This window comes from Squalius cephalus, assembly GCF_949319135.1.
Source record: "Squalius cephalus genome assembly, chromosome: 16".
NCBI lineage: Eukaryota > Metazoa > Chordata > Actinopteri > Cypriniformes > Leuciscidae > Squalius > Squalius cephalus.
Window position 1 is genome coordinate 1,178,424 of NC_137137.1, and position 13,215 is coordinate 1,191,638.

The following is a 13,215-nucleotide window of genomic DNA, read 5'->3' on the forward strand; positions in this document are numbered from 1 at the left end:
GCAGCGGACTGGTGTAAAGTACACCCGTGTAAGGTGTATATCTGCTTCACTCCAGTAGGGGTGGAAAGACACTAAGAAGCCAGGGCTTACTATAGTGTAAATCACAAACTGAGGATCTCAAACTCTTCCATGCATTATATTTTAGCTATTAGTTAAATAAGACATATGTTCTTCTTTTCTGTGAATGTGCACATGCATATGTTTATTGTATTTCATTATTTTATTTCTATATGTGTGTATATGTTTCTCTTCTGTAAAGCACTTTTTAAATTGTGCTATATAAATAAAGCTTTCCTTGCATGCATATATATAATTTATTTATTTATTGAAATTCAAGACATAATATAAAACAAATTGTAATTTAGGACAGAGATAAAATCAGTGGTCCTCAGCAGTGGAATGGCTTGTTCCTATCCAACATAAATATAATATAAAAAACAATATTATATATACAACGATATTGAGCTATTACAGTTCAGACAGAGAGCAGTGTTGCAGTATAACATCTACAAGCATAGAGTGCAGATCTATCATGGCATAACATGATTTTTCTTTTTTTAGATATCAATGATTTTAGAGCGATCACTGAAGTCCAGTGTGTGAAGCCCTGCTAACTGAAGCAACCAGTTGATCGGCATGTGGTCGAACCGATTCATGTCAAAATGGGCAAAATGAACCTCTGGACCTGTGAAATAAAACACACAATGTTAAGATATGGTGGAGATATAGAAATAACAACATTTTACTTAGAAAACTCGTCACCTGGGCCTACAATAAGGGCTCCACCTTGCTGCAGCGGATCTCCTTGAAAGTCAAAAGCAGGGCTGGTCATGGCGCGCCACATACTTCTCAGACTGCCGATGAGGAGACTGGATTTCACATGTGGACTGTTGGAAGCTGCAAATGCAGATGAAGATTGCTATGTTCCCATTCAAATGTGCAAATTTAACCTATGCACATAATTGAAATAATAATGCATAAAACATTTGCGGATAAAGCAGCGTTTCCATCCCCAAAATCATCACTTCCTGGGAAATTGGTGCAAAATACTGTATCTGTAATAAAACTGTAAGTTTCTGCAATCGGGCTCTTTGTCCCTCCATCATTGCGTTCGGATGCTGGTGTTCGGGAACACACTCGTGTAAGACGCTTCTGGAGGGAATTAAACCACATCATTCTGATCACACACTTCGACTCCGGCGTTTCAGAAACACCAAACCAACATTTGAGACGCTGCGATGCCATTGGTCCGCTGGTTAGTCCAGTTATCCAATCACAGCTGACGCTGAGGCAAACACACATGAGGTTTTTGATTAATTTATGGTGCGTTCAAGTCATCTCGTACACTCTAAAAAATGCTTGGTTGTTTTAACCCAACTTTGGGTCAAATATGGACAAACCCAGCCGTTGGGTTAAATTTTTACATTACATTTTTAACCCAACATTTGGGTTTGTCCATATTTGACCCAAAGTTGGGTTAAAAACAACCCAGCATTTTTAGAGTGTATAGATCGTATTTACGAGTTGAACGCACTTGAACGCCACCACAATGTCGTAAATACCAGTGGGGAGCTCGGGATTTTCTCTAAGCTCTGATCTTTACGAGTTGGGGGCGTGTCAGTGATTAACATGGCGGAATACACAATACGTAAAGGTATTTAGCAGTGATATTGTCAGGCTTTTCTATTAACAGCTCAGTTAGCTAATCGCCAACACAGAATATGATAGTATTATAATATAGCAATGCAACATGTAACGAAGTGTTGGCAGTGGCTTCATAAATTAATTAAAAACATAAAAATACAAAGTACACCTGATGCACATTTCTTTGTTCTTCATTTTCTAGAACAAGAGTTTAAGAACCTTACTGTATTTTTGTGTAATTAATTAAGAGAAAGTACTCCGCCATCTTGCTCCGACGAAAGTGACTTGAACGCACATGCCGTTATAAGCACGACTTCCCACCTCATACGTACGAACTTCCCAGGAGGACTTGAACGAACCATTATTCAGTAAATGTGTTTCCATCGTAGTTTATCCGCATGTCTTCTTATCGGATGAAACAATAATCCACCTCAAGAAGTTTTTATGCACTTTTTTTTTTTTTTTATTTACGCGCATCTTGTTTCCATCCAGCAATATGCCAAAAATGTGTGTAAAAATAGATGGAAACATAGCTACTGATTAAATTAAATGCAAATTTAATCAAATCAATCATTCTTTGGCATGCTAATCTAATAGAAAGCAGGAGAAATGTACAAAATGTGTGTATAAAAACATGTTAGTGAAATCCCAATTAAAATCTTACGTGTTTCCATGTATGTCTCTCCTCGTCTCATTCCAAGTTTTTTATAAATCTGTCTCTCTGGATCCACATATATTTCATGAGGATATGTATTTCATGTCTTCTTATCAGATGAAACAATAATCCACCTCAAGAAGTTTTTATGCACTTTTTTTTTAATTTACACGCATCTTGTTTCCATCCAGAGTTTTTTTATGCGATATGCCAAAAATGTGTGTAAAAATATGGAAAAATATAAAAAGTGTAAAATGTAAAAATATGGGAAAATATGGAAAACTATAAAAAGATGGAAACATAGAAACTGATTAAAATAAATGCACATTTAATCAAACCAATAGAAATCTATAGAAACTAATAGAAAGTAGAAGAAATGTACAAAGAGGAGAGAGAAAAAAGCATGTTATGTATAAAAACGTGTTAGAGAAATCCCAATTAAAATCTTACGTGTTTCCATGTATGTCTCTCCTCTTCTCATTCCAAGTTTTTTATAGATCTGTCTCTCTGGATCCACATATATTTCATGAGGATATCCCGTCAGAGAGCAGAACCCCTACAACATAGAGAGATTCACAGATATTTCACAGTTTTAAAGTGTAATGATTTTGTGTCATAACAAAAAAAAAACTAAAACAATAATTAAAAATGCACTCAAGGCTAGAAAGAGGGTGTTGTGAATCAAACTGATACACTGATTTTGATGACTATTAAAGGTGCACAAAAACGTACTGGTTACTTTCGTAACCTCGGTTCCCTTAGAGAACGTTCTCTCGTACTGCGTTGCAAACGCTTATGGGAAAACTCCTTTTCTCGAGAATATTGAAGCCTTTATTTTAAAACGCATTTGCTACAGCACAGGCGAGAGCATCAGACCCACGTGAGTGAGCTGATAGGCTGTGCTGTGGGCAACTGCACGAACCAATGGCGGATAGACAGAAGCGCGCGAGCCAATCAGGGCGCTTGGCGCTCTGTCACTGTCAAGCGCGCGAAACTACACGTGACCATAACATATAAATACAGATAGAATCCGCCATTTGACAGGTATAATCGACTGAAGCGACAAACCTGCCATAAGAAAAATAGCACGGCAAGGCAACGCAGTACTCGTTCCCTTATCTCTAAGGGAACCGAGGTTACGAAAGTAACCAGTACGTTCCCTTACGAGAACGTTCTCTCGTACTGCGTTGCAAACGCTTATGGGAACGTTTCCATTTAAAACGCCGTGCTATTAATCTTTTGGCCGCTCTGACTCACCAGAGTTCCGGGAAGTACAGAATAGCCAGGATAAAAAGAGACCGAACATCGGGCCCATCAATTATCCGTAATAAAGACTGGCCAGAGCCAGTCATTTAACCCACAAGGAGATAGCCGTGTGTTTAATATCAAACTAGTCTGGGTCCGCAGAGCCAGAGTCTAGACTGAAAAGACTGTAACTGCAAAGCAGGGACATTAAAGTTATAATTCATCGGATCTGGCCAAAGCCAGTCACTTAGTCCACAAGGTGAAAACTGTGTGTTCAATATCAACTAGACTGGGTCACAGAGCCAGTGTCTAGACAGAAGAACTGTAGCTACAAAGCAAGGGCATTAAAGCTATAATTCAACAATGTGGACGGAGCGGATATCCGGCCGCCGCACATATGCTATAGATGGGAATACCCAAGTGACCATGGTTCAAAACTAGTCTGGATCCACAGAGCCAGAGTCTAGACAGAAAGAACGCATGTCTGCAGAGCAGGGACATCCAGATTATAGAATCTCACAAATGTGGACGGAGCGGACCAGCCGGCCGCCGCACAAATGTCTTCAATGGGAATACCACTTGACCAAGCCCACGAAGAGGCAACACCTCTCGTGGAATGAGCTCTAACACCTATGGGACAAGAGAGGCCCAGTGAGGTGTAAGCCAGGGCAATGGCGTCAACTATCCATCTGGACAGTGTGGTTTTAGTGACCGGGAGGCCCTTGGATCGGCCCCCGAAACACACAAAGAGCTGTTCAGACTGTCTGAAAGAGGCCGAACGCTCCAGATAAATTCTCAAAGCTCTGACTGGGCAAAGCATGAGAGAATCGCTATCCTCCTCGGAGGAGGGGAGAGCTGACAGAGAAATAACCTGGGCTCTGAACGGAGTTGAGAGCACCTTAGGAACATATCCATGTCTTGGCCTAAGAATGACCTTGGAGTCATTAGGACCAAACTCCAGACAGGAAGCGCTGGTAGACAGCGCCTGTAAATCCCCTATTCTCTTTACTGACGCCAGTGCTAGAAGCAGGGCGGTTTTCAGAGAGAGAGACTTAGGATCAGCTGACTGAAGTGGTTCAAAGGGAGGTCCCTTAAGAGCCCGCAGGACCAAGGAGAGGTCCCAGGCCGGAACAGACGGTGGCCGAGGCGGGTTAAGCCTCCTGGCGCCCCTGAGGAAGCGAACTATAAGGTCGCTTTTTCCTAAGGAGGCCCCGGCTTCCAATACGTGAAAAGCAGCAATGGCTGCCACGTACACTTTGAGAGTGGAGGGGGAGCGACCCGCGTCCAACATCTCCTGTAGAAAAGACAGTACTCTTGGTACTTCACAAGTGTATGGGTCGAGGTCTCGAGCTAAACACCAGCTGGAAAACACTGACCATTTACTGAGATAGAGGCGTCTGGTAGACGGAGCTCTAGCTTCCTTTATAGTATTCAGGACGCCCTCTGGGAGGTTCTGGGGTACCCGTTGAGTGGCCATACATGTAGGGCCCATAAGTCGGGACGGGGATGCCAGATTGTCCTGTTGGCCTGAGTCAGGAGGTCGCGCCTCACTGGGATTGGCCACGGGTCTGCTACAGACAGCTGCATCAACTCTGGGAACCAAACCTGGGTCCGCCAGAGAGGAGCTACTAATAGCACTGCGCTTTTCGTGTTCCTGATCCGTTCGATGACCTGAGGGAGCATCGAGACCGGGGGGAACGCATAGAGAGGAAGGTTGGGCCAGTCGTGGGCCAACGCATCCCTGCTCTTTGAGAAAAAGATTGGGCATTGACAGTTGTCTTCTGAGGCGAAAAGATCTACTTCTGCCTTCCCGAAGACCTCCCAGAGTAGGAGAACTGTCTGAGGGTGGAGAGACCATTCCTCTGGGGGAACTCTGCCCCGAGAGAGCATGTCTGCTCCTGTATTCAACGTGCCTGGCACGTGAGCTGCCCTGAGCGAGCGCAGATTGGTGTGAGCCCATAGCAAGAGCTGTGAGGCTATGGCAAACAGGTTGCGGGACCTGAGGCCGCCCTGGCGATTTATGTAAGAGACCACCGACATGTTGTCCGTCCGTACCAACACGTGGTGTCCCGCCAGGTATGGGAGGAATGTTTTTAGGGCTAGAAAAACTGCTCTCATTTCGAGGCAGTTTATGTGTAGGCGTTTCTCCGAGCTCGACCAGAGGCCGGAGGCAGGCCTGCCCTCGTACAGAGCTCCCCAACCGGAGTTGGAGGCGTCTGTTGAAATCATCCTCCTCTCTGAAACTACCCCCATGCTTACGCCCTGCTGGTACCAGCTGGCGTTTTTCCAAGGGGCCAGGGCTTGAACACAGCGCTGGTCCACCTTGATAATCAAGTGGCCTGAATGCCAGGCGTGGGGTGGCACCAGAGGAGCCAGCCACAGCTGAAGAGGACGCATACGCAGTAGGCCTAGTTGGAGTACTGATGATGCAGAGGCCATCAGGCCAAGGATCCTCTGAAACGTTCTGAGGGGTACAAGAGAGCCCTCTATGAACGATGCTGCGAGCTGCTGAATCGTTAGAGCACGGGCCGGTGTGGGCCATGCTCTCATAAGTACGGAGTCGAGAACTGTTCCCAGGAACGTGATACGTTGGCTGGGCAACAGAACACTCTTTGCAACATTGACCCTGAGCCCTAGACATTCTAGATGGCTGAGGAGCCAGGCTTTGTGAGTATGTGACTCCGCCTCTGACTGGGTCAGTATGAGCCAGTCGTCGAGGTAGTTTAGGATGCGCATTCCCCGCTGTCTCAGGGGGGAGAGAGCTGCATCCATGCACTTCGTGAATGTACGAGGCGCTAGTGCCAGTCCAAATGGAAGAACTGTGTACTGGTATGTCTGCCCCTCGAAGGCGAATCTCAAGAATGGCCTGTGGTGGGGGTTCACTTGAATGTGAAAGTAAGCGTCTTTCAGATCTACTGAGAAAAACCAGTCGCCTGGGCGAATCTGCGCCAGGATATGTCTGGTCGTGAGCATTCTGAACGGCCGTGACATGAGAGCCTTGTTCAGATGTCTGAGATCTAAAATGGGTCTCAGGCCGCCGTCTTTCTTTGGAACAAGAAAGTATCGGCTGTAAAAACCCGACTCGCTCAGAGAAGGGGGGATCTTCTCGATGGCCCCTTTCGCCAGCAGACTTAACACTTCGGTGCGGAGGACATGACTCAATGTGCCCCTTACCGTGGTTTGTATAACCGCGCGAAAACGCGGTGGTCTGCGGGCGAACTGAAGCGAGTAACCATGCTTTATGATGTTCATCACCCATACTGAAACTCCGGGGATAGCTTGCCAAGCTAGAGCCCGCAGAGCTAGAGGCATTATCATATCTGGAACACCCAGAGTGGGGGGCTCGGACTGACATGTATGCATGTGAGAAATTATGCTCGATTTGTGCTTTGTGTGGGTCGCTGTTAAAACAGCGTTTGTTTGCAGGGGTGCGTGACATGTGACGGGCCCATGAACTGCATTTAGAACTGCTGCAGCCGCCTGAACTGAAGAGGGAGCCGTGAGCAGTAGTCGAGCGATTTTTGGGGCTGGTCCGGCCGCAGCGGGACAGTGACCCCTCTTTGTGCCGGTTAGGACGGCTTCTTGGGCTCGTGATCGAGCGTCAGCTTCGGCCGCGGGCCCTGGCGCTTAGGGAACGGGAACCGTTTCGCTGGCTTCATGTGCTTACTGGTCTCAGCCGCTGGGCGGGGCTGGAGGACCTGGGACACCACTTTCTCAGGTCGCGGCGTGCTCTTGGGGCGCCGTTGGACTGAGCTGGAGCGCTTTGGTAGAAAGTGTCTCATGGCGCTGGAAGCCTTCTGAGCTTCAGTGAAGCGATCGGCGAAGCCGCTGACAGATGGGCCGAAGAGACCTGAGGCTGTGACGGGCGAGTCGAGGAAGGCAGTTTTATCCGCGTCCCTGATCTCGGTTAAGTTTAGCCAGAGGTGGCGCTCCATTACCACTAGGCTGGCCATATTGCGGCCCAGGGCTTGAGCGGTGGTCTTCGTGGCCCTCAGTGCCAGATCCGTGGCACTCCTGAGGTCTTTAAATGTGTCTGGGTCCGGGCCTGACTCATCCATGGAACGGAGAAGTTTGGCCTGGAAGGCTTGAAGCGTCGCCATGGCGTGAAGTGCAGAGGCGGCTTGACCGGCGGCAGCGTATGCGCGGCTGGCAATGGCCGAAGTAGTTCTGCACGGCTTAGAAGGGTGCACCGTCTTAGACCTCCAACTACCTGCAGTGGGGGGGCATAAGTGTGCAGCGACCGCTTCCTCCAGTGGGGGGAGAGACACATATCCTTTCTCTTCAGCGCCGTCAACAGTGGAGAGCGTAGAAGAGGCAGATGAGCGCGTTCGCGCTGAAAAGGGCGCGCGCCAGCATTTTGTGAGCTCTTCGTGAACCTCAGGCATAAATGGAGCGGCGCGCTGACGAGGGGCCTGCTGGCGCCCCGGCAGGTACCATTCATCGAGGCGGCTTCTGGCGGGCTCAGCTGGAGAAAGCCAATCGAGTCCCAACTCGTCAACAGCGCGAGACATGACACGGAGAAGTTCGGCGTCAATGCTCGCTCGAGTATCAGAAAACTCTAGCTGAGAGGGGGGGGCGGGGTCCGCGGAGCCCGACCAATCCTCGCTCTCAGATGCCGCCATAGAAAGTGCGTCATCGACGTCATCCGGAGATGCGCCGAAAGAGACGAGTCCAGCCGCTTCAGACGAGGGGCGCTGCTCGCTCCGAGAGAACAGGACAGGCGAAGAAGGCGTGGGCGAGGCACGAGGAGAAAGGCCCGGCGTGCACTCGCTAAACTCACCGCGCTCAGGACGCCTCTGATCGCGCCGCTTCTTCCTACGGGGCTCGTGGGGCGCCGAAGACGGAAGGTGGGCGGAATCGGTCACCGTCGAAGACAGCCTTGAACGGAGAACGGAGACAGGCATCCCGTCGCAGAATTGGCAGCCGCCTTTCATGAGCGCTGCCTCGGCGTGCTCAGGGCCGAGGCAGGCCGCACACTGGGTGTGTCCGTCGGATGCATGCAGGGAGACCCCGCAGCTCTCACAGATGGAGAGAGGCATTATGCCGCGCTGTGAAAACAGCGGTTTGCTCTTTTAGATAAATATGCAATGAAAAGGATATAATTTTTCGTCGGATGCCACAGGGAAACGCTCAGCTGGCGAGATGCCGGGATGCGAAGCTGTTCCGCTGGACGGCTTTTCCACGACGAGGGCTTCTTACGACCGGAGAAAATCAGCGACGAGGTGAGTCGAGCTGAAGGAGATTAAATCTGTCAAATGGCGGATTCTATCTGTATTTATATGTTATGGTCACGTGTAGTTTCGCGCGCTTGACAGTGACAGAGCGCCAAGCGCCCTGATTGGCTCGCGCGCTTCTGTCTATCCGCCATTGGTTCGTGCAGTTGCCCACAGCACAGCCTATCAGCTCACTCACGTGGGTCTGATGCTCTCGCCTGTGCTGTAGCAAATGCGTTTTAAAATAAAGGCTTCAATATTCTCGAGAAAAGGAGTTTTCCCATAAGCGTTTGCAACGCAGTACGAGAGAACGTTCTCGTAAGGGAACTACTTTTTATGTTATAATTATTTTCAACAACAGAATTTTCTAAAAGTCTCTCATATTTTTAGCTTAACATTAATAAACACATCCTACCTCGATATGAGAATACGACGACTGTCCAATCACTACCAATCTGACATTCGACTCCTACATTTGTTGAAGGAGAGAAAAGATACATTGTTTCGGTAACACTTTACAATAAGGTTCATTAGTTAACATTAATGTAACATTAACTAACAATGCAATACATTTGTTACAGTATTATTAATCTTTGTTAATGTTAGTTAATAAAAATACAACCTTTGATTTTAATAATGTATTAGTAAATGTTTAAATGATTAGTAACTACGATTAATAAATGCTCATTCTTAGTTCATGTTAACCAAGGTAGTTACATAATTAACCTTATTGTAAAGAGTTAAAATTGTTTTTTTTTCCCTCATATGCAGCAATATTCAATATTCTGACCAAATAATACATGATTACTGACACGTAATCTCACCTGCAACATATCCTGAGGTATTTTGCCCAAATCCTCCACATATTCTTTGCATGTGTAGCACAAGAAGTTCTGCAAAATATTTGAGAAGCACAATCAGAATGACATTTGCACACCACATAAACACACCAGCTGTCATGCCTTTCTTACCCGCACGAAAATGATGATTGCTTTGCTGTGTTGGTGCAGACTGTTGAAGGTTTTACACACACCGTGTCGATCATAAATCCAGCATTCGTCGACATCAGAGACACAGAGATCGTGTGGATCCCGTGTGCTGTTGTCCTGATGTCCAGCGCGAGCGATCTGATCCTGTTGAGTTATCGGGAAAACGGGAGCCATTTTTAGGAAAGTTTGCTTCGCCACGCCCATTCCCGCTGGATCATGCACAAATAAAGGCAAACCGCCCATATACATTCATTTATGACATTATTTCTGATTCAGAGTTGGGGAAAGTGACTTTTAAATGTAATGCATTGTGTTACTTCCTAAAAAAGTAGCCGAACTAACTTAATTCCCTTACTCATTTATTTGAAAAATGCAACAGATATTTTGTTGTAAATTTAAAAGTAATGCATTACTTTACTAGTCACTTGGAAAAGCAATCTGATTACGTAACTCGCGTTACGTAACCCTCAACACTCATTATTCCCATTCCAAATATTTTAGCGGAATAGCCTGTTTCCACCAGAATAAAACATTTTAAAAGACAACTGCAACTTTTTATCTCACAATTGCAAGTTTACATCTTTCAACTCTGACTTTTGTTCTCGCAATTGTGAGTTTATATCTTGTTGCAATTCTGACATCTTTTTTTCTTATCTTTTTTCTTTGCAATTGCGAGTTATAAAGTCCAATTCTAATGGAAAAAAATCACTTTATATCACAGAATCAATCAAAAAGAATCAATAGGCTATCACAATTTTACCTTTATAACACGCAATTGCAAATTTATATCATGCAATTCTGACTTTACATTTAGTTGATGACTTTTCACTTGTAAAACTGCGAATTGGTAACAATATAATGGGAATCATCATTATTATTATTCATGGACACTGAAAACAATGATCAAATTTCATCTTTATGTATTTGAGTGACGAATAAAAGAATGAAACCCCAGTTAAGACTCATAAAGCATCCTTTAGTAGCCTAATTGCCTAAATCATAACAACAATAGAAGAAAAATCGAAATTATGACATTAACAGTCGAAATTATTACGTAATAACACGACTTGTAATGTCATGATTTCTCATAATGACTTTTTATCTCATAATTATGCCCTTTTAGATCTTAATTTCGAATTAGTATGTCATAATTACAACGTTGTATGTCATATTTTAGACATAGCATGTCATAATAATTTTGACTTTTTATCTCATAATTATAATTTAGTATGTCATAATTGATATTTTATGTCATAATTATTATTTACCAGAGCATGTTTTTTTCCTTATGTGGCGGAAATTTACTTTCATAGGGAAAGATTCATAAAAACTTGTTTGCTAAAGTTTGCTGATGTCCAGACCGCTTTTATGTCGATATTATTATCAAGAAAGTAACATGATATCGAATCCATCCTGTTACAGTACAAATATTTACATCAAGTGTTCATTCGCAAGTTTGCAAGTGTTATATTTGTATTATTAAACGTGTTCCCGTTAAAGCACGGATGATGATTGGTCCTCCGCTTCTGACTGACGTTTCGCCTGGCGAATGGACAGCCACTCTCATCTCGAGCTGTGGGCGGGATTTCCTCTGTTATTTGAAATCCGGAAGTATTTTGAAACAGTCTAGCAGGTTGACACAGCAAGCGCGCGTTTGCGGTGCGTTCGCTACGCTTCTGTTTCTGTTTCGCGCGGATTATGAGAGCGCGGGAAGGAGGTGCTGAGGGTCGCGCGAGCTGGTGAGGTTTGGCGCGTTTTATTCTGGCAGTTATTCAGTCTTGGTTGTTTTCTCATGAGGGAGTTCAATGGCGTCGTCCGCCACTATCACTCAATGAAACACAACAACACTCGGTCAGCAGCTCCACACAGCCGTGTGTAAACAGTGACATTCATTTGTGAATGTTTATATGATCCCTGCTGAGACATAACACACATTATACCAGATATCTGAAAATATGCTGGTCTATATACTCAATTGTCCATACAAAAAGTACTTGGATATGGTATAGATGACACTGATATATATATACCTAAACCATACCATAGTAGGATATATATAAATGCTATAGTACAGATGGATTACCATGTTCAGGGTATTTACATTTGTTAAAAACCCAATGGTATTATCATCTTGGTATTGTGTCTATAAAACAATAGTAGATGGACAGACACATAAAGCATTGACCTTCCTCTTCCTCATCTGTGTGTCTGCAAGATATTCAGTGACTTCTGTGTGTGTTTCCTTGTTTATGTGTTTGTGCAAATCTGAAAAATGTGTTTGAAAGTATTTTCATGTTCTGTCAGAATCAATCTAGGCGTTAAACCCCAATGCAACAGACACAAACATTACTTTGATGAGACTTTGTTTCATCTCGGTTTCAGTGCTTATCTAGTTCTGAGCTAAATGTGAACAGCAGAAATCTGAGGAAGCATCACTGATCTAGATTGGAAGCAATAGTGAAATTGTCCATTTTATCTGTCATTTGAGCTGCAAAAATGACTGTTGTCATACATGTTTCCCAAACACTCCTCCTGTCTGTTATTGGTCGCTCAAACACATAAGCCACGCCCCAAACTCGCTCCATTGGTTGATTGAGTCAGAAGTTGACAAGTGCTTCTGATCAATCAAACCGATGAACACTGTTATTTCATAATTCAGTGTTCGCATCTATAATTATGAGATAATTCTGTCATTCATATCCTCTCACATTATAGTTATTATATGCTTTTGCAAAATACAGAAGAACCAAGAAAGTCAGAAAAAAAAGGCTAAAATAAATCTTTTACTTTTCAAGTCACTGGCATTTGACTTGATTTTAATGAGTCGAGTCACTTTTAGTGCTTTTTATATTTGATTTCAAAGCAGCTTCACAGCAAACAGATTCAATCATGCAAATTTCATAAAAAAATTCATCAAATATGAGAAATTCAATTATCTAGTATCATTATTCAGTTTAATGTTGATTCAATGCAGTTCATTAACAGCGTGAGGTTAATCAATTATGAAACAAGTACTTAAAAAATATATTTTATAGAATTGTACTAATTTTGTACATGTACTTATTTCATTTATTTATTTTTTGTCTAAGTTTGTTTTCATTATGTTGTACTTATGATATTACGTTGTTAAATGTTAATGTGTATCTGCCATGTAATAGCCGGTGATGCTGATATGGCAATAAACTCAACTAAATCAATTATGAATTGAGTTCATTCAGCTGTGAAGAAGCTCTACAGAAGATAATAAATGTTTTTTGCACTTCGTCTCTTTATGCACGTCATTTTTCTCTCTTGCTCTTGAACTCAAATACTACATCAATTATGAAGCGAGTTCAATTCTCACATTATAGTTATTATATGCTTTAGCAAAAATACAGAAGAATCATGAAAGTCAGAAAAAAAGGGCCAAAATAAATGTTATTACAAAGCAGCTTCACAGCAATAAACAGATTCAATAATGAAAATTTCA

At 43.9% G+C, this 13,215-nt stretch overlaps 2 protein-coding genes across 3 annotated transcripts in view; one reads left to right on the plus strand and one right to left on the minus strand.

The window, feature by feature from the left end:
• Positions 1-281: 281 nt before the first annotated feature.
• Positions 282-9,950, minus strand: prxl2c (peroxiredoxin like 2C; the record flags this gene model as incomplete). Its single annotated transcript, XM_079896599.1, has 6 exons — positions 282-685; positions 763-897; positions 2,750-2,855; positions 9,173-9,226; positions 9,582-9,650; positions 9,729-9,950. 6 exons carry the CDS (start codon positions 9,948-9,950, stop codon positions 558-560), a joined length of 714 nt encoding a protein of 237 aa, XP_079752725.1. The 3' UTR covers positions 282-557.
• A 1,391-nt stretch (positions 9,951-11,341) lies between these two features.
• Positions 11,342-13,215, plus strand: part of fbxl17 (F-box and leucine-rich repeat protein 17) — a 290,219-nt gene continuing 288,345 nt past the window's right edge. Inside the window, exon 1 of one of the 2 annotated variants that reach the window (XM_079896532.1) lies at positions 11,342-11,490. The gene's annotated coding sequence lies outside the window, so the exon portion shown is untranslated. The remainder of the gene's footprint in view (positions 11,491-13,215) is intronic. The other variant, XM_079896531.1, reaches the window with a different exon arrangement.